The sequence below is a fragment of the Euprymna scolopes genome, chromosome 13 (genome assembly GCF_053919585.1).
Source record: "Euprymna scolopes isolate OS-2025 chromosome 13, ASM5391958v1, whole genome shotgun sequence".
Classification (NCBI taxonomy): Eukaryota; Metazoa; Mollusca; class Cephalopoda; order Sepiida; family Sepiolidae; genus Euprymna; species Euprymna scolopes.
In genome coordinates this window covers 98719300-98746198 of record NC_136494.1, presented here as the reverse complement: position 1 = coordinate 98746198, position 26899 = coordinate 98719300, and the positions used below count along the sequence as shown (strand labels likewise).

General features: G+C 31.3%; 1 protein-coding gene across 13 annotated transcripts in view; it reads right to left on the bottom strand.

The window, feature by feature from the left end:
* Positions 1–26899, bottom strand: part of LOC145292105 (LIM and senescent cell antigen-like-containing domain protein 1) — a 314593-nt gene that overhangs the window by 61001 nt on the left and 226693 nt on the right. For all 13 annotated transcript variants that reach the window (XM_080138205.1, XM_080138200.1, XM_080138195.1 and 10 more), the window contains exon 2: positions 21573–21686. In XM_080138205.1, the coding sequence (XP_079994331.1) occupies positions 21573–21686 (114 nt within the window). The remainder of the gene's footprint in view (positions 1–21572; positions 21687–26899) is intronic.

Sequence of the window (26899 nt, the reverse complement as noted above, 5' to 3'; positions counted from 1 at the left end):
TTGCAAACATTTTTTTAATTCATTTTTTTTATTTGATAAAAATGCTAACATAATAATTGTCCAACATTTCTGATTTAGTAAAGTTTGCTTTTTTTATGACATCATTTTGTGGACTTGTCTCCTATGAACATAAGACATATGGCGGCATTGAACTTTAATTCCATTATGACACAGCCCTAAATGACCCTCACATAATAGAAACTTAATGTTACACTCGACTATTATATAAAAATTATTTTTGTTTCTTTTTTGCCCGTTAAAATATAAAACGCATTTATAAAAATAAAAACATTGGTATTTTTTTTACAGCTACATTTTTAATGTGACAGATTTTTTTAGCGCAAGATTTTTAATGCAGATTTTTTTACCACTAATTTTTTAATTCTGCAGATTTTTTTACCACTAAATTTTTAATGCGGCAGATTTTTTTACCCCTAGATTTTTAATGCGGCAGATTTTTTTACCCCTAGATTTTTAATGCGGCAGATTTTTTTACCCCTAGATTTTTAATGCAATAGAATTTTTTTTTATGTTAAATCTTTAATGTAGTATTTTTTTTTTTTATTTCTGCCATTAAAGAATTAGTAATAATTGTAGAATTTTTTTTAATAACATAATTGCTAAAGTTTTTTTTTTAAAGGGTAACCGACACCTGTGAGTGTTTGGGGGAAAGAGAGAAGGAGTGGGTAATACATTATTCGACAGCGACTCTAACTTTAATGTTCTCTGAAAAGAAATTGATGGAATTTATGTAAACCAACATCTTTACAAACTTTTCTCCAAACATTTGAAGTTTTAAGATTTTAATAAATATTTTTTTTTTAATATCATTTGATTTCAACAAATATCTGAGATCAACTTAATTTTGTTACATTGTAGTGCAGTTTTGAAAAATGTCATTTGGAATGCAATCTTCAAAGACTAAACAATCAAGTAATGGAATGGCTGTAATAAATATCGAGTCATTTTCAACATTACTTGATTCTAAATTAATTAAATACAACTATTAAATTCTTCTAAGAGAGACCAAAATCAAATTTGATGGAAGAAAACCAATCTCATTTTCCTCTGAACTTTCTTGGAATTGCACCATTTTTTAAGAGGAAAACAAATGTCATTCTTCTGAAAATAAAAATGGATATGCTTAAGATTCATCCATTCTGCACATTTAGCAATGAAAATGATTTTCCAAACTTGAGCATGACAAACCGACAGCATCATGGTATTTAATTTCTTCCCATCATGAACAGAGCCTCTTAGAGATGGAATAAATACACCCAAATTTACAGTTAACCTACTTTCATGCCAAACTAACAGGCTCTTCTATCAAAAAAAAAAGTCAGTAATTTATCTTGAATAAGACTTTTTAGATTAGACATTTTTTTTTTTTTTTTTTACAAGGAAGTCACCTTATCAAAGTCCGAAGGCCACTTGAGGATAAGAGTTAATGAATGTACGGTGGTCACTGAGATAACAGCATAGTGATTGTTACTGGTAGAAATTAGGTAGAGCTTGATTATTTAAGAGAGTAGCTCAACAAGAATTTGTTTACATTGGATTTGAAGATAAATATGTTGTAGTGAGCTGGAAAGCAGGCCAGTGGAACAGAGTTCCACGGGCGGGCAGTTCTAGGGATAAAGCTTTGTTCATAGAATTTCTGTTCAGATTTAGGCACTGATAGAGAGTGGGGGAAATTGTTTATAGCGGTTGTAGCTAGACGACTGCCTGCTGTGAAAGTTTTGCAGAGGAGAGCCGCAGATTGAAGCTCAAATGAGCACTTGCCATGAAAATAATAATAGAGCAAAAACAGACTCACAACATCTCTTCAGTGAAAAAGAGGTTGGAAGGAGGGGCATCACCTACTAGGTTTCAAAGCTAGTTTTGAACTCTGTCAAAGCAGGACAGGTCGAGTTGAGCAGCTCTTCCCCAGATGTAGCAATAGTACTCCATTTTAGGACATATTTGGCTCTCTTATACAGGTAGAGGATTGCGTCGAGAGTGAGATATCTTCCAGAGCAGTAAAATGATGCAACCATTTTTCCAACGGCCTTAGCAATAGATTTGATTTTCAATCGAAGTTGGGCGGTGGCTGTAGTTAGGTGGATATCAACACGGACTGACAACATGATCTGTCGAATTCATAGCACTACTTTCACAATGGCAAACTTCATATGGTCGCTCCTGTGAGTACACAATTCTAAAACAGAATCAAGGAAACCAATTCCAACAACAGAATCTTCTGTAAAACTACATTTTTTTTTTTTTAAGCAAAATAAAAAAAACTTTTTGGAGAAAAGAAAAAGATGCTAGATACATCTTTAATATTTAGGGTTCAATCGATTCTGACAATCAAGTTCAAGAGTGAAAACACTAGCTTTTTGTTTGTTTTGTACCAAAAAGCTAAATCTATTGAAAGTTAGAAGTCGCAAGTAGATTGCAATTGAAAGCAGTGAAAACAGTCTAGAAAAATACTAATAAACAAACATTCTACAGAAAGAGCAGGCAAAATAAAATTGCAAAAATGACAAATAAAAAAAGAGGCTGAAAACATTTAAAATGGAAAAGACAAACTTTCTCAATGATCCAAAATGTCTCATGGGACAAAAAAAAAAAAAAAAAAAAAAAAAAAAAACACATTTGATACACTTACAATTTAATGAATGTAAAACATGAATCATGGGGGGAAAAAAAAAAGATTTCAAGAAATTAATAATTATATAATATATAACAATGGACTTCCACCGTTTTCAACAGACAATAGTCTGTTTATATAACACACTGAAAATATGTAGACTTAAAAACTACTAAGGATATACAAGCAAAGCATAACCAAGTAATTTTAAGATACATCTTCAAGACAGAATCCTGATTTTTGTAATTTCACAATTTTATAGCTTAAAAATTGATGATATGCTTTTTAGAAATTGTTCAGACTGCATCAACCATTTTAACCATCTGCAAGGAGTCTGAGATACATCAATTATTGGAAAATTATTTCAAATTATTTTTAGTTAAAAAATAAAAAAAGAAAAAAAAAGAAAGGCAATTGCAAAAGTCATTTTCACTCAAAAATCACCTTTACAAAACAAAAGGCAAACAAATAGCATCGTGATTTCTTTATCATATGAAACTATCTTTAATTTTTAGAATTTATTTCTTGATCATATGAACAATTCAAAATATATTACGAATTTTGTAGAAAGATTTTAATAAAGCACCAAAGTTTACAAAAATAAAATTAATTTGTGGTATTGTTAATAACTACAATTTATTTTATATATATGATTAGTGGGTTGAAATAATTTGTTAGTGATATAAATCCTGATGCCAAAAATAGTATTCAGTCTTAAGAACATCATATTTTCTTGTCTTAGGATCCAACTAGAAGCAATTATATTCCAATTAGGATTTCATCAAAAGTTCGCATTGATAGATATATTTCTTAAACGAGCAAATATACTTGTGACCTAATCTTCTCCTATAGTTTGTTGTATTAATTTTAATCAATATCTTCACCTTTCTCCCACTCATACTTATTATTTGATGTAGATCACTTGATCCGCTTAATGTTATTGTTGTTTCCATTCAATAGTGTTTGCATGAAAATCGTGCATCCTGGGCTCACTTTTTTTGTATCTCGTGTAGCCTAGGACCCATACGCTGGAACCTACTATCTAAAATTGGACATCTCATGCAGTCTTAGCATATTCTGAACCTTTGAGATTTTTTTTCTTATTCATTTCATAATTATATACTTTAAGCAATTGTTTTATTTCTTGTTTAAAAATCATCAATTTAGGCTGCTGCAAAGAAGGTGAATTCCCTTTACCGGGCTAGAAAATTATTCACACCTGAGAATATCCTGTATCTCTACAAAATTGGCCATGCATGGAGTACTGTTGCCACATGTGGGCTGGTGCATTTACGACTAATCTTTCCCTCTTGGACAGGGCTCAAAAAAGAATCTTCAATCTAATAAGTCCTGCACTATCAACCAAGTTCCAATTCCTGTCAAATCACCACAATATTGCATCCCTGTGCCTGTTTTACAACTATTTTAATAGACTGTGCCTTGATAAACTTATCACACTTGTACCTCCTAGACGTACATGCCCTCAAAAAATCCCCCCTCTTACTGTAGAGGCCTCTACATGCTGGAAAACCTCTTTTTCCCCATCATCTTCACCCCAAACAAGGCACATTGCTGCTTGGACGTAAAGGGTTACTAATTGGGGCTATGCCTAAGAAAGATTAACAAGATGTTGGTTTACGTTACAATTGAATTTCTGCATATCAGTACAGTCAAGGAAGCAGGAAGGGAATTCCAAAGTTTAGCTATTCTAAGGAAGAAGCTATTAGAGTAGAAAGCTTTCTGGCATTTAGGGACCTCAATGGGAAATGGATATGATTTTACTGCTAAGTGGGTTTGCTGGAGATATGTACATCGAGGGACACAAGTACAATGAGTTCAGAGCATAATAGCTTTTTCCTTCTCTTCCATAATCCCAAAATTGGATTATGCATTTTAAAAAAAAAAAATTTAATTTTAAGTCAAGCAGAGAATGTGTCTATATTTTTTGTTTTTATTTTGTCAGCCTGAATGAAAAATATGAAGAGAAAGAATCTATAAAATAAGAGGAAGATCTATGAAGAGAGAGAGAGAGAGACAGACAGAGTGAATAGATGTGTAAAGTAGTGAGATAGATGGAATTTGCCATCGAACATGTGAAATTCCACTTAAAAATTCTCACTTTTTGAATGACTATGACCTGACTACTTGACAACGGTCATGGGGGTGCAAGCACACCTCTGACCCTTTTGAGTTCGTTTCTTACTGCCAAAAATAGGATAAAGAAGAGAGAAGATAACAAAGAAAGAGGAGGAAGAATAAAGAGAAAGAAGAAACACATTTCAACAGATTGCAGGAAGCAGGTGGAGATATTCTTTGGTTCTTTTAACCACAGGAACTAGAACCCAAACATTGGGTTCAGGAGAAAAAAAACAAAAACGGCTATGATTGAAAGTAAAAGGCGAAATTTGTTAATCCGAATTGTTGCTATTTGAAAGGGAAATGTACGAACTGACAAAAGAGAGGTTGCAAAATAAAATCCACTATATGACCCAAAAGAAAAAAAAATTTTTCTCCTTGTTATAGTTTAATGAAATTGCTTTAATGTTTAAAATTTGTGTTTGTTTTTTGTTTCTTTGAATGTATTTTCCATTTATTTCACATTTTACGGTCTGAAAGAGTTTTCCTTTCCCTCCTGTTTGACGAGTATGTTTTGAACCCGAGGACCTGTCTTATCTTTCTTTTTTTCTATTCCTAACGGAGCAGGGTTTGTAACACCTCGGACCGCTAGACTTTGAAGTTCCCTTCCTGTTACCTGCTTCCCTGATTATACTGACATGCAGAAGTTTAAATGTAATCTAAGCTGACATTTAACTCAGCTCCTTTAGTCTCCAGTAAACATTGTCTCAAATAGTAGCTCCTTACGTCCAAGTAGCAACAAACTTTGTTTGGGATGAACAGGAGTTAAAAAAAAAAAAAGAAAAAAAAAGACAATTTGTTATATTTTCATTTAAAGGAAACGCTAATGCAAATTGTTTAGTTCTTACTATTTAAAAAAAAAATATTGGATATGCAAATTCAGTTTCTTACCACATGATTTTGCACGCATTCCTTTTTCTTTAAAAGACTGAGTTCTTTCTATTTTGCTTTAGTAGCTTGGAATTTTGTTCAATAAAACCTTGGAAAGAGTTTTTTTACATCTTCATTTATTTACAACACTACACAATTACAAAATGGACAATTTATATTCAAATTCTAAATAAATCCCAACACAACTACACCAAAATATCTACTCATATAATTTATCTACAAACTTCTTATATATATATATATATATATATATATATAATAGGTATTCTCCTAATTCCTGACTTTTTAAATCCCCTTCATCGCTACTCATAGAAACTCTTATAAAATTATTTCTTTGATAATGCTTGATTTTCGATTCAGAAAAAAAAAAAAAGTCTCCACCCTTCTTAATTTTGTATATCAAATAAAGACAAACACATAACTAATTACTAAAATCAATTTATCAAATTTATGCACGTTTAATTTTTTTAATTAAATTAAAAAGTTTATTTTTTTTATTTGAATCATACATTTTTATTGCTTGAACAACTTTAATATTCAAATAACATCAACTGAATGAATGTTTAAATTCACACATGATTGCATGCATAGACATAAAAGTGATACTAAAATGATTAAACAGTTCAAGCATAGCTAAATTATAGACCTAGGTCAAATATGTCCATAGGAGTTATTTCCTGTGAAATACAATTGCCCTGCCCTACTTTTCCATCCATGTCAATCATGAAAAGACATAAAAATAATTTTTAAAAATAAAATTTATACTGTTCTGCCTTATCTTACAAACTACACAAACGTGTAAAAACATGAATAAGGCAACTCAATATTGTATCACAGTGATTAATGTTTGACGATTTCTGTTAGTAAAGCAAACATCATTTTTATCACTAGCGTCCAAGTGTAAGAATGTATCCCCCCTCCCCACATACACATTTGAGGTGCACATGAAATATATTTATTTCATTTCTGTTTTAAGGCACATGAACAATTTTGAATCATTTAATGCCGGAACAAAGTACCCATTGTCAGTAATTGTATACGATTAGTTGAATACAAGTGACTATTTTACTCATAGCCGGGAAGGGGGGGGGGGTTACAGATCATTCTCAACAATATTGGTGCACAGCCGAATAAAATCAGGAACCGCTTCCACCCATTTACACCGAAATACAATATGTATCTTGACATCTGTACATCTGTTGACCGAATAAATATTGAAATAAATGAAATAAAACTAAACAACAGCTTGGCTGTTTCCCACTTTTCTAATTTTAGAAATTGCTGTTTGCATCAACAAATCTATACTCATAATTCAAGTAAGTTTGGTTATTTTATATTTAACTAAGATGGCTATCCATCGGTGTTGCCCAGGAATGAATACGAGCTCTTATATACCTCTGCTTAAATTATTTCACATTAAAAACCGACATTATGCCTAACTCTGCCCTTGTGAGGAGGCAAATAAATAAGGAACTTAAATCATAAAGTATAAATGAAAATGGCAAGAGTGGAACATATTTTTAATTTACATGGCAAACGGATTCCCCATCCAAAAATTAAAAAGATATTTAAAAAATATATATAATCGGAAAATTTAGTGCTTAATCAATAGTATTCCAAATAAAAATTATCACTGATATAAATAAGCCTCCAATAAAATTTGTATTACCGTTTTTTATTATAAACTAAAAAGAAATCAATATAATTTGGCAGTAAAATCTTTTTTTTACATACTTCAACGATGGCTAACCATTATGTCTCAATAAAATAACTAATTTAGTGTCTTTATCTCTTAAATAATTATGATTAACAATGATAACAAATCAATCAGCTAACCAATCCTATTTGTTACAGACAAACAATGCAATTGTGTTTCTGCAATGCATAAACTGGAAAGAAACGCAATGATCTGGTAGAAAACTAGGTGCAGTTCTAAAATCAGCTAATTTTAGTCTAAATCCAGTGAGAAATCGAACTGCAGAAAAAAAAAGTGAAAATAATTCTTCCCTTGAGTAAATGAATCATTTGATGACAACAATCAGGTCAAATGATAACAGCTCATCCCATTTACCAAATGAGTTGACTAATGTTAGAACGAAAAGGACACTGGCTGGGCCTCAAGCCAAATATGAAACACACCGGAGGAACAGGTAGAGAGGGAGGGTACTTCATATTGATTGGGACAAAAAGCAACAACAGTAAGCACACAAAAAAAAAAAAACATCCCTATAGCCTGAAATTGTTAAAGGTTTAAAAAAAAATCTTGGCAGGCATTTTTATTTGGTGAATTATTTATTTTTAATTCATATATCTATTTTTAAAAAAAGTGTTCTATTTAAAGTTGATTATGTACATTTCAGGTCGGTAACCTATCAGTTTAAGATCATTAATTATTTATACTGAAATATGTTTCGACATTATTCCCAAACAAGTTATTTAGTATTAAAATCATAATTTAACTTATTTTCCTGCCGTAAAAAGACTCTTAACTCATTACCTGATACTACTACTAATAATAATATACTACTACTACTAATAATAATAATAATATACTACTACTACTAATTATTATTATTATTATTATTATTATTATTATTATTATTATTAAACATAGTGGATCTTGGCAGCATGTCTCCTTCACTAAAATTACATTGAGCAGATAATTCTAGTTACTTGTGACTTTCAAATAGATCTTTTGCCTGGTATAAATAATAAAATCTGAAAATTTACATAAGTAAACTAGGAAATTATTCAGAAAGATATTTTGAAGTCAAAAGTAACTAGAGTTATCTGCCCCTATGTGAAGTAGACACACAGTCTTGCACCGCCATGTTTAATTTTCAGTGTTTTCATGATACAACAGTGAAATAACCACCAAATGTATTAATAAAAAATACATATTAAACTGGAGTAAGGAATTAATATATATTTGTGACTGTTCCCTCTTACTATTTGTTAATATAAGATTATCTTTTGATCTTTTTTTATTTTTCATAGTCTCCAGAAAATTTCCAAACAATACACACAACACTGAAAATACAGGAGAAAAACATTAATTATTCAAACAAATACCTTCACTTTTGCAGATTTTAATACAATTTTTCTTAGTATATTTTATGACCTTCTGGTTACACCAAATTCTCCAAATAATTAAGTTTTATATAGTCTTAATATACCAGCAGTTTAACTATTTCTTAAAAAATAATTGGAAAATCTTGTCAATGTCAAAGATAAGCAAACATAAATAACCCAGTGTTTAAAAAGGCTGGAGAATGAAACAGCAGAAATTTTATGGTCAAAATAAAATACAAGATGTGTTTTCATAATTCAAAATAGTTTAAAAAGTTTTCATTGAAAAATAGAAGCAGTTTTTATTTTTCTCAGAAAAAAAGAAAAAAAAAAGACTGTATTTATTCAAATAATAGTAGCAGCACTTCGAGCTCTCTTGCTATTCTGTTCAATTTATTCTATTCTTGAACAAGAATTAAAATGAGAAAAAAAATGCTTTATAACAAAAATCAGGATTGGATCAAGAAGAAACACCTTCGCTATGAAAAGAAAAAAAAAAGATGAAAAAAGGTCTGTAAGTAAAATCAAAACAATGAACAGAAAAAAAATGAGTCAAGCACAACAAAATAAGTCACTAAAGCTGTTACAAAAGCAAACAAAAGAAGCAAATATCAACAAAAGAATCTGCTGGCATAACAAAACGCAAGGGGGACACACAAAAACAACAATCCAAGAGGAGTAAAAATTCTTAAAGTACATGCAAATAACGAAAATCACAAACGAAAAGAGCCGGAAAAAAAAAAAGCCCCCCCCCCCCCCCCAAAAAAAAAAAAAATGATCGCTCCGAAATAGCAAAAATGTTCAGGAAAAAAAAAAAAAAAAAAAAGATGACATTAATTTGTAGGGTTCAAATGCTCCTCGCTACCATTGATTCTTTAACTTCAGTTTTTCGCATTAACCTTTCTTTTATGAGTGAAAAGAAAGAGTCAGAACATTTTAAAAAGAATGACATTAGTGAAATTTACACCATTCCACTTCACTCAGCATATATATTTTGAAGTTTGAGAGTAGGTGAATGAAAAACAAAATCACTTTTAAGAATTAACTTGTTACGCCACCTAGAGGATGTAATCAGTACATGTGTAATTTAATTTATTTTCAGTGAAATTTGTTAACTCTAATAGTCTGTATTGTGCGTTTCAACTTTTGTTGACATTAATTGGTGAACGGATTAATTCATGCGGAGGAGGAGGCTCAATTCTTCAAAAAATGAAAGTCAAGTTTGCAATATTTGTGATTACAGTACCCAAGTGATAGAGTTTCACAATAATTATGAAGAAAATGTACAAGACAGAAACATACATACATATATATATATATATATATATATATATATATATATATATATATATATATATATATATATATATATAACACGTTTCTATGTAATATTGTCATTTATTCAATTTTATTTGAATTATCTTTCCTATTATATATAAATAAATAATCAAAATCAAATTGAATAAATGACAATATTTATTGATTCATCAAATTAAAACAAGAAATTATAAACTCTTTGTTTGAATTTAATGAGTCAATAAATATTGTCATTTATTCAATTTATTTTGATTATCTTTTTCTTTTCCCATTCCTTTAATTGCTCTATCTAGCATATTGAGCTTTTTTATTATCTGGGGAGGTTTTAAGATAATTCTAAGCTACTTCTAATAATCAAAACTAAAGGCAGCCAACACCAAAAGTGCTCAACCACCAGGACAGACTCTAGGCATTTTTTTTTTTTTTTGGTAACCATCTCATCAGAATTAATTTGTTTGAATCAATCGATTAATTTGGATTGGTTCAATGAATTGGTCTGACCATTCTTTTTTGTATGAAATGTATCACCGATATTAAATATCCACATAAACTCCTAAAATTCTATCAAAATAGACAAACAAATGTTTTTCATTTAATCGACAAGACTGTCCAGTGTCATAGGAAACACTTTATTTGTTTTACTGGGGAGGCACCACTTATCAAGGCTCAAAGGCCACTCGAGGATAAGAGCTAATGACTGTAAAGTAGTGGTGTAGCAATCACTTATGGTGTAAAATGGGTAGAATTTGATTATTTATAAGGACGGCTAAACAGGAACTTGTTTACATTAGATTTGAAGATTATCATGTTGTATTCAACCGGGAAGCATGCTAGCAGAAACCGTGTTTCAAAGGCGGACAGTTCTGGGAAAGAAGCTCTGTTCATGGAATCTGCGTTTTTATCACCAATTATTTGATTCTTAAAAAAAAAAGTTGTAACATTTCACGGGTTCAAACATCACATCAGGTTTCATGCATCAAAGAGAGGATTGTTTGTTGTGGTTTAGTTCTTTAACTACGTAGCCATACTAAAACATTTGACAATCGTCTCTTAAGAGGTAATCAAACTTGGTGTAATGTTGTGACATCAGAGTTGTGTCATAACTTCAGGAATTGTGTCAGCTCTTTTCTAAAATTATAACATTGAGCACTTAAAAATCAGGCGTCTAAATAAATATAATTTCAGTGGTTTTTAAACAAAATTTTCTGATTCTAATTTTGAAAAATTATAAATGTAAAAAGAGGAGCGATACAAATTGAATGGTCAATACATTAAAAACAACCTTGTCTGCACATACTGATTTTCAAAAGAAAATTAATATCAAAAATCATTTTTTTTTCCTTAAAATTATCAAATTAGAATTATTAATACAGCATAAATATAAAATGCATAGTAAATTTAATGCAAACATTAAACAATTTAAAAACAAAACTTAACAATTAGTTTCTAATTTTCTCAAAGCTATGAGGAAAACAAAAACAAAACCTCATGCAAATGCAAAAATGGCGGTTGATTAAAAGTAATTATTTTGAGGAAACGATAAAATAGTATAATTCTTAAAATTGATTAAAAAAATAAAATAAAGTGTTTATGTTCTTTTTTAATCACATAATGGAGAAAGCAACATATTTATATATCTATAAAAGTGAGAATGTGTGTGAGGACACTTCTCAACCTATATACTCAACGAATTCTTGATCTACAGACTCGAAATTTTGTATATAGAGAAAAATTTGTAACGGTTTCACGAATGCGCATACGTGAATCGTTCATGTGACAGATTACATGTTAAGAATAAATTGGTTTGAAAACACTATTTTTTTTAAGATAGTATCAAGCCAGCCTAATGGTTATCGTACTTGATTCACTGTCTTTAGGTTTTGGTTTCGATCTCAGCTAGAGTATTTTTTTTTTTTATTTACAAGAAGTGGACAGTTTAGAAAAAAATTAATACTCACATGCACATGTATAGCATTTTTTTTTTTTGTTATTTTTAACTTTTTTTTTTTTTTTAATAGGAATTTAACGTTACGATTAATACCTACAGTATTTCTGTTTATAATAAATAAGAATTCTGCATTAATTAAAATATAATATTATGCTTATCTTACAACCGGGCAACGCCAGGCAGCCTGCTAATTTTTAATAAACCTCAGTATGAGTAAGCCAATTTTGTTTTGAAACCTCTTTGAATACGATTATGAGTTTGTCATCTTGTCCCTTTCTATATGAAACCCCATTCAGTCTTAAAAGACAATGGATACCCCTGCAAGGGCGCCTGCGTGGGGAGTCAGTTGTGAAGCTAGGATCACACAATCCCAACCATACCTCTCGTGAGTTAGCACTACTTGATCCCAATGGCAAGGAAAAGTCTAAAATAAGTAGAGAATTTTCTTACATACAGCACCTAGTATTCCTAAATAGTCATCTATTTTAATACTGACCAGGCTCAGTGTCGCTTAAGACTACAAAGCGCAAAAACACTATATTTGATGACTGAGTGCATCGAGCAATGAAACTTATGTTCCCAAAGCCCGAAATGTCAACATTCCGTAGTTTCATAGTCTCATGAGAAGGCAGGATGACGACACCCATAATATCATAAGTAAAATTATCATTTCCTTTATGCCAGGTTAAGCTAAGCAATGCCCGGGGGGGGGGGGGTGATAAAAATGTGGAGAAAGTTTAAGAAAGATGTTCATATGCTTTCACTTTACACTAACGCCACTTACCATTAAAGGCTTGAAGACACTTCTCCTTACATATGAGAACATATGCTGTGATACTTTTCAAAAGTAAGTGCTAATGTTAATATGAGGTTATCCAGTGCTCGGCTTAAGGTCAGTAAGTTTTGAGAGAGAGCCTCTGACGAGATAGTTTAGTCCAATATGAGTGCTTCCTTCTCATTGGACAAAAGAAATCATACAATGATAGATTTTTAAAAGTGAGGATTCTAACCTGAAATTGAAAATAGCCAAAGAATAATGACTGTGTCTTCCAACCATGTAATCGGATTACATTAATGCCAGCATTATTTCACCAACGATTAAAACATCTGAATAAAATGTACATTGAATAAACTTGCTTACCTGCCTATGTACCTAGCGTGTCATTCACTCTGGGCAAGTTAAGCTGGCTTTCTCCAAAGGAGGAAGTTTATGAGGAATATTAAATTCATAAGCAGTCATCAGGCATATGTATCTTCCGGTCAGAAAAGATGAAGTTTGTTTTTGCACTGCCCCCCCCCCCCCAAATGAGGTATTGTCATCTCCCTACATGCAACACCTGGTATTCACAAATGGTCCCCCATATGGTAACTTCAGTGATTTGTCAACTTGGCACAGTGCCACTTGGACATAAGGGGTTACTATTTAGGACCAAATTTACAAGGATACTATGTAGGGAGTAGCAAGATGTCTGTTCACATTGTATTTGAACTTCTGCATTTCAGTACAGTCAGGATGATGCCCTATACACAGTTGTGATATTTTCCCTGTACATCTCGAGATGGCCAAAGTAATACTCTCCCGATTAAATTAACGACCCACACTTGAGAACAGAAGTTGTCAATTCAAATCTCACCAGGATTGTAATTATTTTTTACTCTGACTTTTTTTTTTATAAAGTGACATTTAAAATATATTCAAATATTGAACAGATTGCATACTTTTACTTTGGTATGTAATTTGGGATCCCGAGTGATGCAGGATAGCCCTGCTAGCTGAACATGAAATTATGTTTGATGAAATATTTACATGGTTAATAAAAGATTTTTAAAAATCAGCACATCTATAGAAGTTGTCAGCAGAAAATATAAATTGGCTAAAAAAAAACAAAAAAAACTTTTAAATGGGAAGGTGATCAAGCATAAAATTGTAGTCCTTCATGAAGTGCAAAATGCTCTATCAAGATGTTGACCAACCTTTAAATTTTAAACATTTCATTGAGAATTAAATTTACTCCATTAATGCCACATGTGATGGAAGGTGCTACTTAATTCACTCAATCATTCATGTATATGCACATCTTATATAATCAGATTCACCAAAGCAGCACTCATCTTGAGTAAGTTAAACCCACTTCCTCCAAATGAGGAAGTTTCATGAGAATATCAAATTCACGAGCGCTTTGCCATCAGGGGAGATGAAGACATCAGTTTTGCGTTTCTTGCAGGGAGGGTTGACATCCTCCTACATATAGCACCTGGTATTTCCAAATGGTCACCCATCTGGTACTGATAAGGCTCAACCTTACTTAACTTTGGTAATCTAATAAAAACAAGTATGACAATGCAATTATTTCATATGTAGTCAGATTCACTGACACGTAGAGCAATAAATTAATTAATTTCTGCCAATGACAGGAAAAATCTATCTTTACCAAAAGATGGTAGAGTCTTTAAGCACTAAATCTAAACCAACAGCAGGAAAACAGGCACATTAAAAATATTTTATCGTAAAAATCTCATATGATTTAGTTGTAAATCAATAAAAGGAAAACAATTAAAAGAGAAATGGAGTAAAGAATTGAGAGTGGGGGGGGGTTGCAGACTTACTAAATTAATTCTTTGATAATTTATTTTTATTGGTTTGGATGATTAAAAAAGCAGACATATTTCCTGTGTTTAATTAATCATAATTAACAAACTTAATAAAAATGTTTGCAGGAATATTAATTTATCAATTAATCCATTATTTACATATGTTTCTATCTATGACACGTGTTATGAATTGAGACAAACAAAAATGGTTAAGAACTGCAGTTCAAGGTGATCACTTTTTAATATTGAAACGCGAAATTAAGATGAGAAACAAAAATTAGAAATTCGATCACAGTTTGAAAAATGCAAATATAGCATAAAAATGTTCATTTTCCGAGACCTCGGCATTTATGTTAAAACTCACCTTAAAAAGAAACATCTGAATAAATAAAAAGTTACGCCCATTTTTCACATTATTGGTAAAGTGAAAACGCCCTCTTTCAAGTTAATTCATCTGATCCAATAAAAGCACAATCTTTTTTATATACTGCTTATATATATGTGATATTAGTCACAATGCTAACTAATTAACATATTGATTTTGAAAAAGGACAGTTTATTAATTAACTATTTGTTATTGTTTTGTTTTTTTAATTTAATGACTGTTCCTAACTCAGAATATGTAAAGTTTTTAAGTGTATCTTTGGTAGTTCCCGAATTTTAGATGGACAGACAGAAAAGACAATTTTCTTTTATATAAAAGATTAACCATCGAATTTCAATAAATACATGTTATAATACAGTCTATTAAACAGAAACGTAAGGAATGTAATTGTTTAGATTACTGTTAGGTCTAGTGTAAATGAATATTTTAGTAACAAGGAATTTTTTTTTAATCCATAACATTAATGATGCATCCAGGTAAAAGTTGAATAAAATATCTGATTAAAAAAAAAAAAAAAATGAAAATATTAACTTACAAACCAATACTTAGTAATCGTCATATTTATCTTCATTGGAAAGTTTTTTTGTTTATTTCATTAAAGCTAAACGCAGACAGTCTGTCAAATTTTAGATAATAATGCTGCATGCAAAAACATTTCTTTTAAGTCTTCAAAATTAATAAAATACTTTATTCTAATCACATAATTGCTATAGTCAGTTATGTTATCTCTTGCGATAGATATTTATAAGTTATCTCTCTTTATTAGAACTCTTCACTGACATCAAACCAGAAATAGAAACATGGCTTCAGCCACTTTCTCATCACAGACAACATCCAATTCAGAGCCAATAAAAGCATGACGTGAATATCTATAGGCATTCTCTTAATTCCTGACTTTTTAAATCCCCTTCAAAAAATCTAAAACCAAATAACTACTTTTTCTAAATTCAGTTGTACTTATTGAAAACATAAATAAGCAGCAGCAGTTTAATTGATGGTCAAGTGCGTCAGACAGATCTGGCTATTTATAGTGGTGTGATGACCACATCTAAAAATAGAATTCTATCATTCTCAAAAAAGAATTTGCAGCAGTAGATTGTCATAAGTCATGGGGAAATTGTTATCGGAACTTCAGACTCGTTCAAACTGGCCAGGACCAAATTAGAAACAAAACATAAACATTTTTATTAAATCTAAAACCAAAAATAAAGTCAGGACATTAAAACTATGACTTTGGAGTTTTCAGAGATAAATAAAAGAACTACACAATAGTTAAAAATATCTTACAGAAATAAAGGACTCCTTTTTCATTATAAGCAACAATATCCGTTTATAATATGAGCAGCACTTCTTGTTTGCTTGCATGTCTGTTCATATTTTGATTTATCAAATGACACTGATGTTGTGGAGAACTGATACTACATTTTGAATTATTTATTTGCAGAATATATTAAAAAAATATATTTTACTTTGATCTTAGTCAAAAGCACAAGAGGCCATAAAAAATAATGTTTTTTGTGACTAGGCATTTTTACATGAATTATAAAAAGCATATAGTTTTTAAATAATTTTACTTTTCATTTATTCATAACAATAATATTGTGAGGTCTGCATTCATGCTTGACATTTATAAAGAGTCTAGTCTCATATATAAAAGAGAAAGTTTGCTTATTCACCATAGAAATGAATATGGATGCATAAAAACGTTTAAAGTAGTGAATTAGATGCAACTTTTCACAAGAAATTGAATAAAAGTTAGAAAATTTCTGTTAATAAAATTGAGTGATCATTTCTCTATATTATTTACACCTTTTTTATTTACTTTTAATCGGATATTTATTGAAATAAAAATGCAATAATATGGAAAAGTGAACTTTTAAAATTCTACCAAAATTTAATTACATAATTAAATTCACAGTGCAGTTAAAGTATTCCATGGTGACACTGGGTAGGTATAGTTATAATATAAAAGTTTCTAAAGATAGCAAAATTACACTTTTCTACTTAAATTTATAATTTGGTTAATTCTTCTCGGGGCAAAAAATCTCACATATGAAGACTTTATTTCTACTCAATTTGCCCCAGAGCAATTTTTTTTTTTTTTTTTTTTTAAACAAAAATGACATTGAAGTATTTGGGAATCTTACACTTATTTAAGGTTCCTCAGCTGTCCAAGTGAGATAAACCTGCTCTGGGGTGACTATTCTAAATATGGATGTTCAAAATGTTTTTATTTTTGACATTTTTAAAGTTATTTGTACATGTTTTGCTACACTCACATGACAATGTTTCGATTTGTATTATTAATGGCAATAACTAAGACTTTTCATTAGGAATACCTAAAGAAAAGACAGAATTTTTGGGGGGCCTGATGAGAACTTAGTTGACTACAGATTGAAACATTGTCATGCTAGTGTAGCAAAGCTGGTACATGTCTGTATAAATAAATATTAGCATTAATAGGTCTATGCATTATTGAGCACTATTATATAAATCTAAAGGATATTCTCTGGATATATATTCTATGAATACATTCTTAACCTTGACTAGTGTATATATATATACACACACACACACAACATCCGCAGGCAAATGTTTTATCTATAACTTCAGCCGGTCACTACGAAATGTGATCAGCAGTCAACCTTATCTACTATGCCATCAAACCGGCAACTAACAATAAAATAAATGATAGCACTAGATGTATTTCCTTTGTTTACTGAGAAATCTATTGACAGAAAATGATTGCTTCATGCTATGTGGAAATCATTTATTCTCTCTATCAGAGAGCTCAATGCATAAATAGAAGACACACACACATATATATACATATATATATTACACACAAATTTGTAGTATTCCGAATTATACTGGGTTGATATAATTCAGTAATTGTTTATATACCAATAAATTTAAGCCAAAAAGGAGAGATGACTTAAAAAGGATGCGACAGAGGTAAAGTGTTCCCGCTTGTTTTCTTTTCCTCATAAAGGAAATGCTTCTTTTCTTTAATGTTTCATTGTTAAAGTGTTTTTTATTTAATAAGTCTGAAGAAAGGCTGTTCTTGTGAAAATTTTCAAACGACATATTGTTTGAATTTGTCGAAATGGTCTTGAAACAATTGAAACTAACAATGAAATACAATTTTTGTTGCTATCAACCCATTTCTTGAAGTCTTGGTTTTTGTTTAAAAACAGTATATATATATATATATATACTAGCATGAGTGCCCGGCATTGCCCAGGTGTTTGGAGGTGTGTGTTGAGCAAAAAAAAGTGGTAGTAGGAAGGCAGGCTCGAACCTGTACCACGAAGGAGGAAAAGAACAGGAAAAAAAGTGACGTCTTTGCTGTTACGACCACCACCAAACCGGAAGTGACGTAGGTTTAAATTAAGGCTAGAAAATTGAAAAGAAGGGATGACTTTCGAAAATATCGGCGAAAAAAGCGACCCCTTTCCTGTAGAAAAGTGCCCAGTTGAGGGTAGAGAAATGAATGTTTTTAACCAATTTTTCAGTATTTGTCGTCTGAAGGGTCAAGCTTCAAAACGATACTGATCTTGTGAAAATCCGTCGCCTCAGTCAAAAGTTTAAGGCAGACATGCAAACATACATACATTTATATATTGATAGCTCAAATTTTCGATTCAAACCGATTAAAAAGCTTGCCCTATCTCTAAATATCCTTTATGTAAAATTTCAAATGTTTAGACCAAAAATTGTCAGAGTAATTTGGTAGAGACCGCAGAGGTCAATTTTTTTTTAACTTTGACCCCAAGTTATTAAGTTAGATCCATGTCCAAGGAACCTACATCTAAAATTTCAATTGTTTATACTCAAAATTGGTGGAGGAGTTTGGTAGAGTTCTCAAAGGTCAAATCGTTGAACTTTGACCCCTAAACAGCCAAATTTCTGACCGAAAACTGATTACAAATATTTTCTCCAATCTCCATACCCTGTATATCAAATTTCGAGTCTGTAAACTGAAAATTGACAGAGTTGTTGCGTAAGGAAATGTACATAGATACACACACACACACAGACACTTTCTTATATATATATATATATATATATATAAAGCATATGACATCTCAGAAAGTAAAATGTCATGATATATTTTCAAAATAAGAAAAAAATTAACCGAGATATAAAAGTTCTAACCGCTCTGGTGCCACTTATACTGTTATTTATTTATTTTTTGTTTTTTTTCTTCTTGAGGATGAAAATAGGAGAAGAGAAAAATTATAATTAACTGAGATAGAAAAAGAGTTTTCTATTCACAGTTTCATTATGATGATTTAAAACAGCTGTAGGGAGATGTGGGAGTAAGGGGGGGGGCCTGAAAGTATTGGTAACTAAACTGCCATTTTTGCATCTTGTTAAAATTTGGTGCAAAAACACAATTTTGATTACAAAAAAAATAAAATAAAAAAAGGACTGAATGGACAAAGATTACAAACAAAAAATGCAAAACAAAAGAAAAATGTTTTACTATACATTTTCTTTCCCCACCCAACCAACAACAAAAAATGATTAGAACTGATAAAGAAAACCAAGCAAAACTTACGAGAAAAACAAAACAAAAAATAGACTCACTCACCGGCTTTGGAAATAAACACAAAAAACAAAAAATATACACACCCAGATTGTTAGATTTGTAAGTCGAAAGAATTATTTCATGCGAAAAATGTTAAGATGCAGAAAAAAAAATATATATATATATATATATATATATATATATATATATATATATATATATATATATATATATATATAAACCTATCCAAACGTTTTTTTTTTTTAAGTGGGATAATTTTTTTTAAATTGCTTTTATGTGCAGATAAATTATACGAGTTAAATAAAAATATTACTTTTAATTAAAAATAAAATTATATTCCCAAAAAGCTATTTTTACTAACAATATAGCATAATCTGAATCCTAACAGTTTGGGATGTTTTAACAAGTTCAAGACGACAAAAAAAAAAAAAAAAATGAATTTTTTTTTTAATGCAATTAAGGTCATAAAATTGATGGACCGTTTTTTTTTGTTTTTTTTGCTCTTCATGAATAAGCAGCCTTAAAATCAATGAGCACTTTATTGTTAATGATGGATTTTAAAACTGATGCTACATGCTACTTAGCAGTAATATGCATTTGAAGTGCAAATTTGCCGAAGTTTTTTTTTTTTTTTTTATATATACTTGTGTATGATTGGCATGGCATGACCCCAACATCATACGAGTAGATTTCTAATGAGTTCATTTTAATCATGTGATGTAGAAGGGATTTGAAGTAAGATTTTAGTTGCTAAAGATAATTTAGTAAGGACACATACATATAATGTAAAATGTGGATAGATGGGGGGGGGGCTCTTATTCCACGTAAGGATAATTCAGCTAGGATCAACTGATAATTATAGATCCATTTTTCTGTAACCAAATGCAATATATTTTAAGTCAAAACTTTCATTGTATTGAATATATTTCAATTGTTCAAGAGAAGTATCCAGAAAACAGCTTCAATCTGAACAATGAGAAAGAAAGACAGTAAGTAAAGCTACACTCAATTTCCTAAAACATTTTATTTCTTAAATATTCAAGTTATGCTTTGTCTTTGGAGACTCAATAATATTAACTGAATTCATGTCTTTGAACATATTGCATAACCTCTAGTATAACTAATACAGGGTGACCAAAAAAAAAAAAAAAATAAATAAAACAGAGGACATTCAATTGTTTTTCTGAGCATTTTACAGTCAACGGAGAAAAAAAGGCTAAAGACCCTAGTGTTTTGATGTGATGTTTTGAATCTAATAAACTAGTTATGACCAAAGTTTCATTTCATTCGGACAAAACACTAAGAAACAGGGCCTAATTAGAGTTGGGGCCCCCTTTTTTTTTTGGGGGGGGGGGCACCCTGTTTTACAAACTAGGTCTAACAGCATTGCCCCTAGGCAGGTTGAACCAGCTTCCTCCTATTAAATTCACAAGCGGTCTCCAGTTGCTTGTATATCCTAGTAAAGGGAGATAATGACGTTAGATTTTGGGGAGATTTTGCAGTGAGGTGTCATTTTCATCTTTTCAGTAGCAACATGTCTGGTTAATACCAAATGGTAACCCATCTGATATTAACCAGGCTCAGTGTTGCTTTACTGCGATAATCTAACAATAACCGGTGTGTTGACGTGATTAGATCTTGAATATAATTAATATTGCTAAATAATTCAAGTCAATTTGTTCTACATTGCCTCCCCCAACAAAAAAGTCTCTGATCTTGATTTAGTCAATATAAAAATAACATGAAGCATATCCCACAAGTCATTGGATTGTTAAAATTAAAAGCTGCCATAATTTTCTGTTTGTTTTGATTGAAATGAATTAACATTTATTTTAAAAAAGCAACAAATATTTATTTTTTTCAAATTAGTAAGAAAATTAGAATGAAAATTTATTGGTAGAAAGAAATATTACATGCATGAAGAGGGACAAGACAACAAGAAAAAAAAAAGAGAAAAAGATTAAAAAAAGAGAGAGAGAGCAGGTAGCAAAATAAAGAGCGAGAGAGGAGAAAGTGAAGAGAGAGAGAGAGAGAATGGTTTACTTACACAAAGCATTCCGGGTGCCAAGTTTGGTCGTGTGAGTTAACAATTTGGTCCTTTAATTTGAAACCATCGCCACAACGGGCACACACACCATTCTGCAACAATGACATGTTGCTACTGAAAAGATAAAAATTTAGAAAATATTAAATTAAAAACTTAGAAAAGGTCAGATGGATATAACTATTTTCAATTCAATCACATTAATTAAAAATTCTGTATCCAAAGTTAACATGACAGAAATGGATTTGATTTAACTAAATATGGAACGGAAGTCACTAAGCATGAAACGAAATTTTAAGAAAATTTTTTTACAAGGTGGTCACCACTTATCAAGGCCCGGAAGCCACTCAGGGATAAGGGTTATTGTAAGTACAGTACGTTAGTGTGGATATTTAAAGTGTCTACTTAAGGGGGCGGTTAATCAGGAATTTGTTTACGTTGGACTTGAAGACATCCAGGTTGTAGTCAGGAGGGAAGCAGGCAGATGGGACAGAGTTCAACAGGCATGCAGTTCTAAGAAAGAAACTTTGTTCATGAAATCTACGTTTTGATTTAGGCATATATAAAGAATGGGGAAAGTTTTTGACAGTGGTTTCAGCTAGACGGGTGTTTTTCGTGAAAGATTGGCGAGAGGGGACCAGATATTGGAGGTCAGACGAGCACCTGCCATGGAAATAACGATAAAACAAAGATAGGCTTGCAACGTTTCTTCTGTGGGAGAGAGGTTGCAAGGAAGAGAAAAGGGCATCCTCCACTAAGCCACAAAGTCTATTTTGTACTCTGTCAAGGCAGGATAAGCTGTTTTTAGCAGCTCCTGCCCAGATATGGCAGCAGTATTCCATCCTTGGACGTACTTGGCTTTTATATAGATAATGAATTGCATCAATAGTGAGATATCTTCTGGAGTGGTAGAAGGGTCCCACCATCTTTCCAGCGACCTTGGCAACAGACTTGATGTACGTGTTCCATTTCAGATCAGGAGTGAAGGTCAAGCCCAGAAGCTTGTCAAAACATGGGGCTTCTCCTAGACGAGAGCCATCCATTTCAATTGATGCCAGATGGAGATCAGTGCGTTGATGATGTAGAGATAGGAGTTTGGTTTTAGATGCATTAAAGGTAACTAGCCACGTCTTCCCCCACTGAACCACTCGTTCGAGAGAGAGAATCAGAGAGAGCTTTGTCATTTACAGTCTTTGATGTGTTGCCGTAGATGGTCGTGTCATCAGCATAGATGTCAACGAATTATTTAAGTATGTGTTTAGGGAGATCATTGATGTAGATCAGGAAGAGAGTTGGACCCAGGATGGACCCTTGAGGGACTCCAGCATTAATACTGCAGGCCTCTGATTTTTGTCCATCAACCACTACTCTTATGAGCCTATCAGAGAGAAATGATTTAATGATAGAGAAAATATTTCCAGTTATACCGTAGCTGGAAATCTTGTGAAGTAGGCCTTTATGCCATACCTTGTTGAAGGCCTTTGATATGTCAAGAGCAATTGCCCTGGAAAAGGAAGCCTTTGTCAAGAGATTCACTGATCCTATGAAATATAACCGTTAGCACATATGCTGTAGATCTAGCAGAACGGAAACCATATTGCGTGTCACTAAGAAGGTTATTTCTGCTGAGGTGGTTGACTACTTCTCTATTTAATATGGATTCTAGCAACTTACTCATGACACACAGGAGACTTATTGGTCTGTACTGAGAGGGAGATGACTTATCACCTGAGTTCTTAAATACAGGGCATACTGATGAGGTTTTCCAGGGTGTTGGAAAGCACTTCTCCTTAAGGCAATGCTTAAACAGTTTCGTAAGTATGGGAGAAAGTTCTGGTTGAAGCTTTTTTAACACTATAATTGGGATGCTGTCAGGGCCAGCAGCTTTACTGGAATCAAAGTTCTTGATTAGCTTGGCAACCTCATGCACAGATATTTGTATGTTACCTAGCGTGTTCTATGTTATAGGAGGAAATATGGGGAGTTGATGACCTTCATCGCATAGGGTAGAATTAGCTGCAAAGTTCTTGGCAAATAGTTTGGCCTTGTCTGAAGCTGACGAGATGACCTGAAGATGACGAGATGGTTGGGATAGAACGCACACTTCTGTTCAGGATCCTATTTGTTATTTGCCAAAACGGGTGGGAACCAAGCCACTGATCAGCTACTTTGGATTTAACAGACTGTGCATATAGCTCTCTTGCATTTTTTATTACTCTTTTACAGTGGTTGCTGGCATTCCTGAAAGCAGCTTTAGTCTCAGTGCATCTATTACGTTGGTAGCTATGGAAAAAGTGATTTCTGTGCGCGATGGCAGCAGCACATTCTGTAACCATATGCAAACGCTTCTTGTTTAATCATGAAACAATGAAAAAAAAATTCTATTTTTTACATTTCTTTTTTTAATATTTAAAATATATCCATATAGAAATATTTTATATAATTTAAACTTTCATAGTTTACATTTCTAGAAATATTTTTTAAAACATATTTATAATATATTCACATGAAAATAATTTTAAAAATTACTTTTTGTACATTTCTATAAATAAAGTTTTCTTTAAAATATTTTTTTAATTCTTAGATGGAATGTCTTGCAAATTTTATCACATAATTTTGTCATTTATAATGTATCATAAAGCAAAAATAAAACATAATTCCATTGAATTATGAAACCGAATTTTCCTTAATACATGTAAATAATAAAAATTGTCATTCTTTTTTATTTTTTTTATTTTATTGTTTTGTGATAACACAAGTGTTAAAAAAAAATCAAAAAAACAACCAGTGAAACATGCAGTCCCTCGTGAATGCACAGTGAACAAGGCATAAAAAAATGACTTAGTTCAGCATCCCCACCCCCCACCCATTTAGCCCAAAACTTTCCCAAAGGATATCAAATCATAGTGAAAATGAACAAACGGTGCAGTTTTAGGCCTTAATATATGTAAATTTGAGTTCTGCACCATGCAAAAAAAGAAATGACCGAGTCCGTCATTTGTCCCCCACCCCTCCATTTAGTCCTAAAGGTCTCCAAGGCTTTTATATATTTAAATTTGAGTTCAGCACCATGCAAAACTGCTAAATAGACATGCACAGAAGATTTTTGACAAATATGGTAAAATACTGCCGAAAATGGAGGGTTTTTAGCCCTAAAAAAGCTCTGGGGCACACCCAAGAGTTTTCGCGAAGTATAGACAAGCAAAATTATATAGAAATCAGTTACAAATTTTTAGAAAATTTATAAAAATCCAAGCCATCAATTTTTTTTTAATAAGCACAAAAGTGTCAATTTTAGCCATTTTAACCTGAAAGGCACTTGTAGGGGGGGGGGGGCAACCGGAGTTTTCCCAGAAAATCCGTTCTGTTACTTTTTTACTCATATTATGTTTAATGTTTGTACAAACTTTCAAAAAGTTCAACGGCATACGTATTGAGAAAAGGGCAGACAGACGAACGGACGAGTGAATTTACAGATCTACCCTCATTTTGTTGGGGTTGGGGTTGGGGGACGAAAAATCTATTTATAGAAAAGTAAAAAAATAAAAGTTTATTTTTTATTGCTTCATGATAGCACAAAAAGTGTTAAAACTAAAATAATTTTTTTTAAATAAATTATTTCCATATAGTTTCGTATTTCTTTAAATGCTTAGTGACGTCCATTCTATTTCATATTTTAGCTAAACCGTGTCCATTTCAGCGTCTTAACTTTGGATGCTGAATTTTTGGATTTAACCAATTAAGTATAGCTAACCCCTTCCACCATTAAAAATGTTGCCTTGCCATCGTTACATATTATTTAGCAGTAATAAGCGTTTAAAGTTAAATATAAATATGATTATCCAGATGAATCCAGTTAATTAGATTTGATTGGCAAATATCAAAGTTGAAGAATCAAAGCTTACAAGAGAAGGATCATCATGTGAAATTTGAATAGATAGGAGCATTTACACCCTTCAGAAGATTGCTAAAAAAAAAAAAAAAAAAAAAAAAAAATTGGGATCCATTGTTAAGTTTGATAAAATATAGGACGTGTTTCTTTCCTAAGTTCTGTTGATAAAAGACCAATATGTGAAAGGAAGTGATTGCTATTTAAATTTAAAAGCTATTGTATCATGTAGACAATATTAAGGACAAAAAGAAATAATTTATGTGATTTAACCGAAATTTCTCTCTATTAAAAAAGGAATCAGGTAGTGATGAGAGTAGATAAATAATAGCGAGTAAAAATGCCAGCCAAATTCTTTGAGATGCTTACTTAAGATAGTCAATTTTTCTGGAGAAAATATAATAAATACTGAAAGGAGACAAAATGAATGCATAATTTCTGGAAACATGAATGAGTGCTTAACCTAATTGGATGGTAGAAGATTATAATATGAAGGTTTTGGATAATATTCTATTACGTTTTATATGGAAAAAAAAATAAAATAAAAATAAACTTTACTTTATTATACAGATAACACACCATGGAGTTAGCATATCTCACAAGCTATTGGAATATTAAATTTACAAGAAGCAGTACATCTATCTCTATTAATTAAAAGGAACATTGTGTGTAGGAGTTTGTTCCTATGGACTTTAAAATGGTTGGGCCGATTTTTAAAAAATTTCACACTTAGTTACTTGATGTGTCTGGGAGTGTTCTTGCATAGGTTTTGTATCAGAATGCGTCCGATAAGTATCGAAAAAATCTGATTAAAGAAGGAAGTTCAATTTTCACCGAAATGAAGATTTTTTTTCCTTTGTTTTGTTTATTTTTATTTTTTATATTTCTCTCCCTACAGGACTTTGTTACATTTCTGATTTTATATATATATATATATATATATAATTCCAAACGAGTAAAACCAGTTTAATTAGGTACGAAAGTGCACTTTATTTTTAACAGTAATATCAACTGTTGTTTAAAGAAGAGTCCTATTAGTTTAAAAATAGATAAGGCTTAACATGTCAAATATTTATCCAAGAGCTTTATAAATAAAATTAAAAACTTAAAAAATATTAAATATTAAAAAAAAAAAAAAAAAAATGAATAAAATATTTGTTATCCAATAAAATGTGCGATTGTTTATAAAGTGCAAGGAATTCACCTACACAATAAACTAAGCTCAACAATTAGAATTCAACATAAAATGCATCCAAACACCACCTCAACATAAAAAAATATATATCATTGCTTATTTGTACTCATCTTTCACACTAGGAAGCCATAAATATGTAATTAAATACAACAAATAGAAACAATCATACTAATTCGGCGAAAAGGCGTGGTTTCAGCTGGATTATCAAAATAATTATAGCTAGTGGGGTTGGTTGAATTTCAAAAT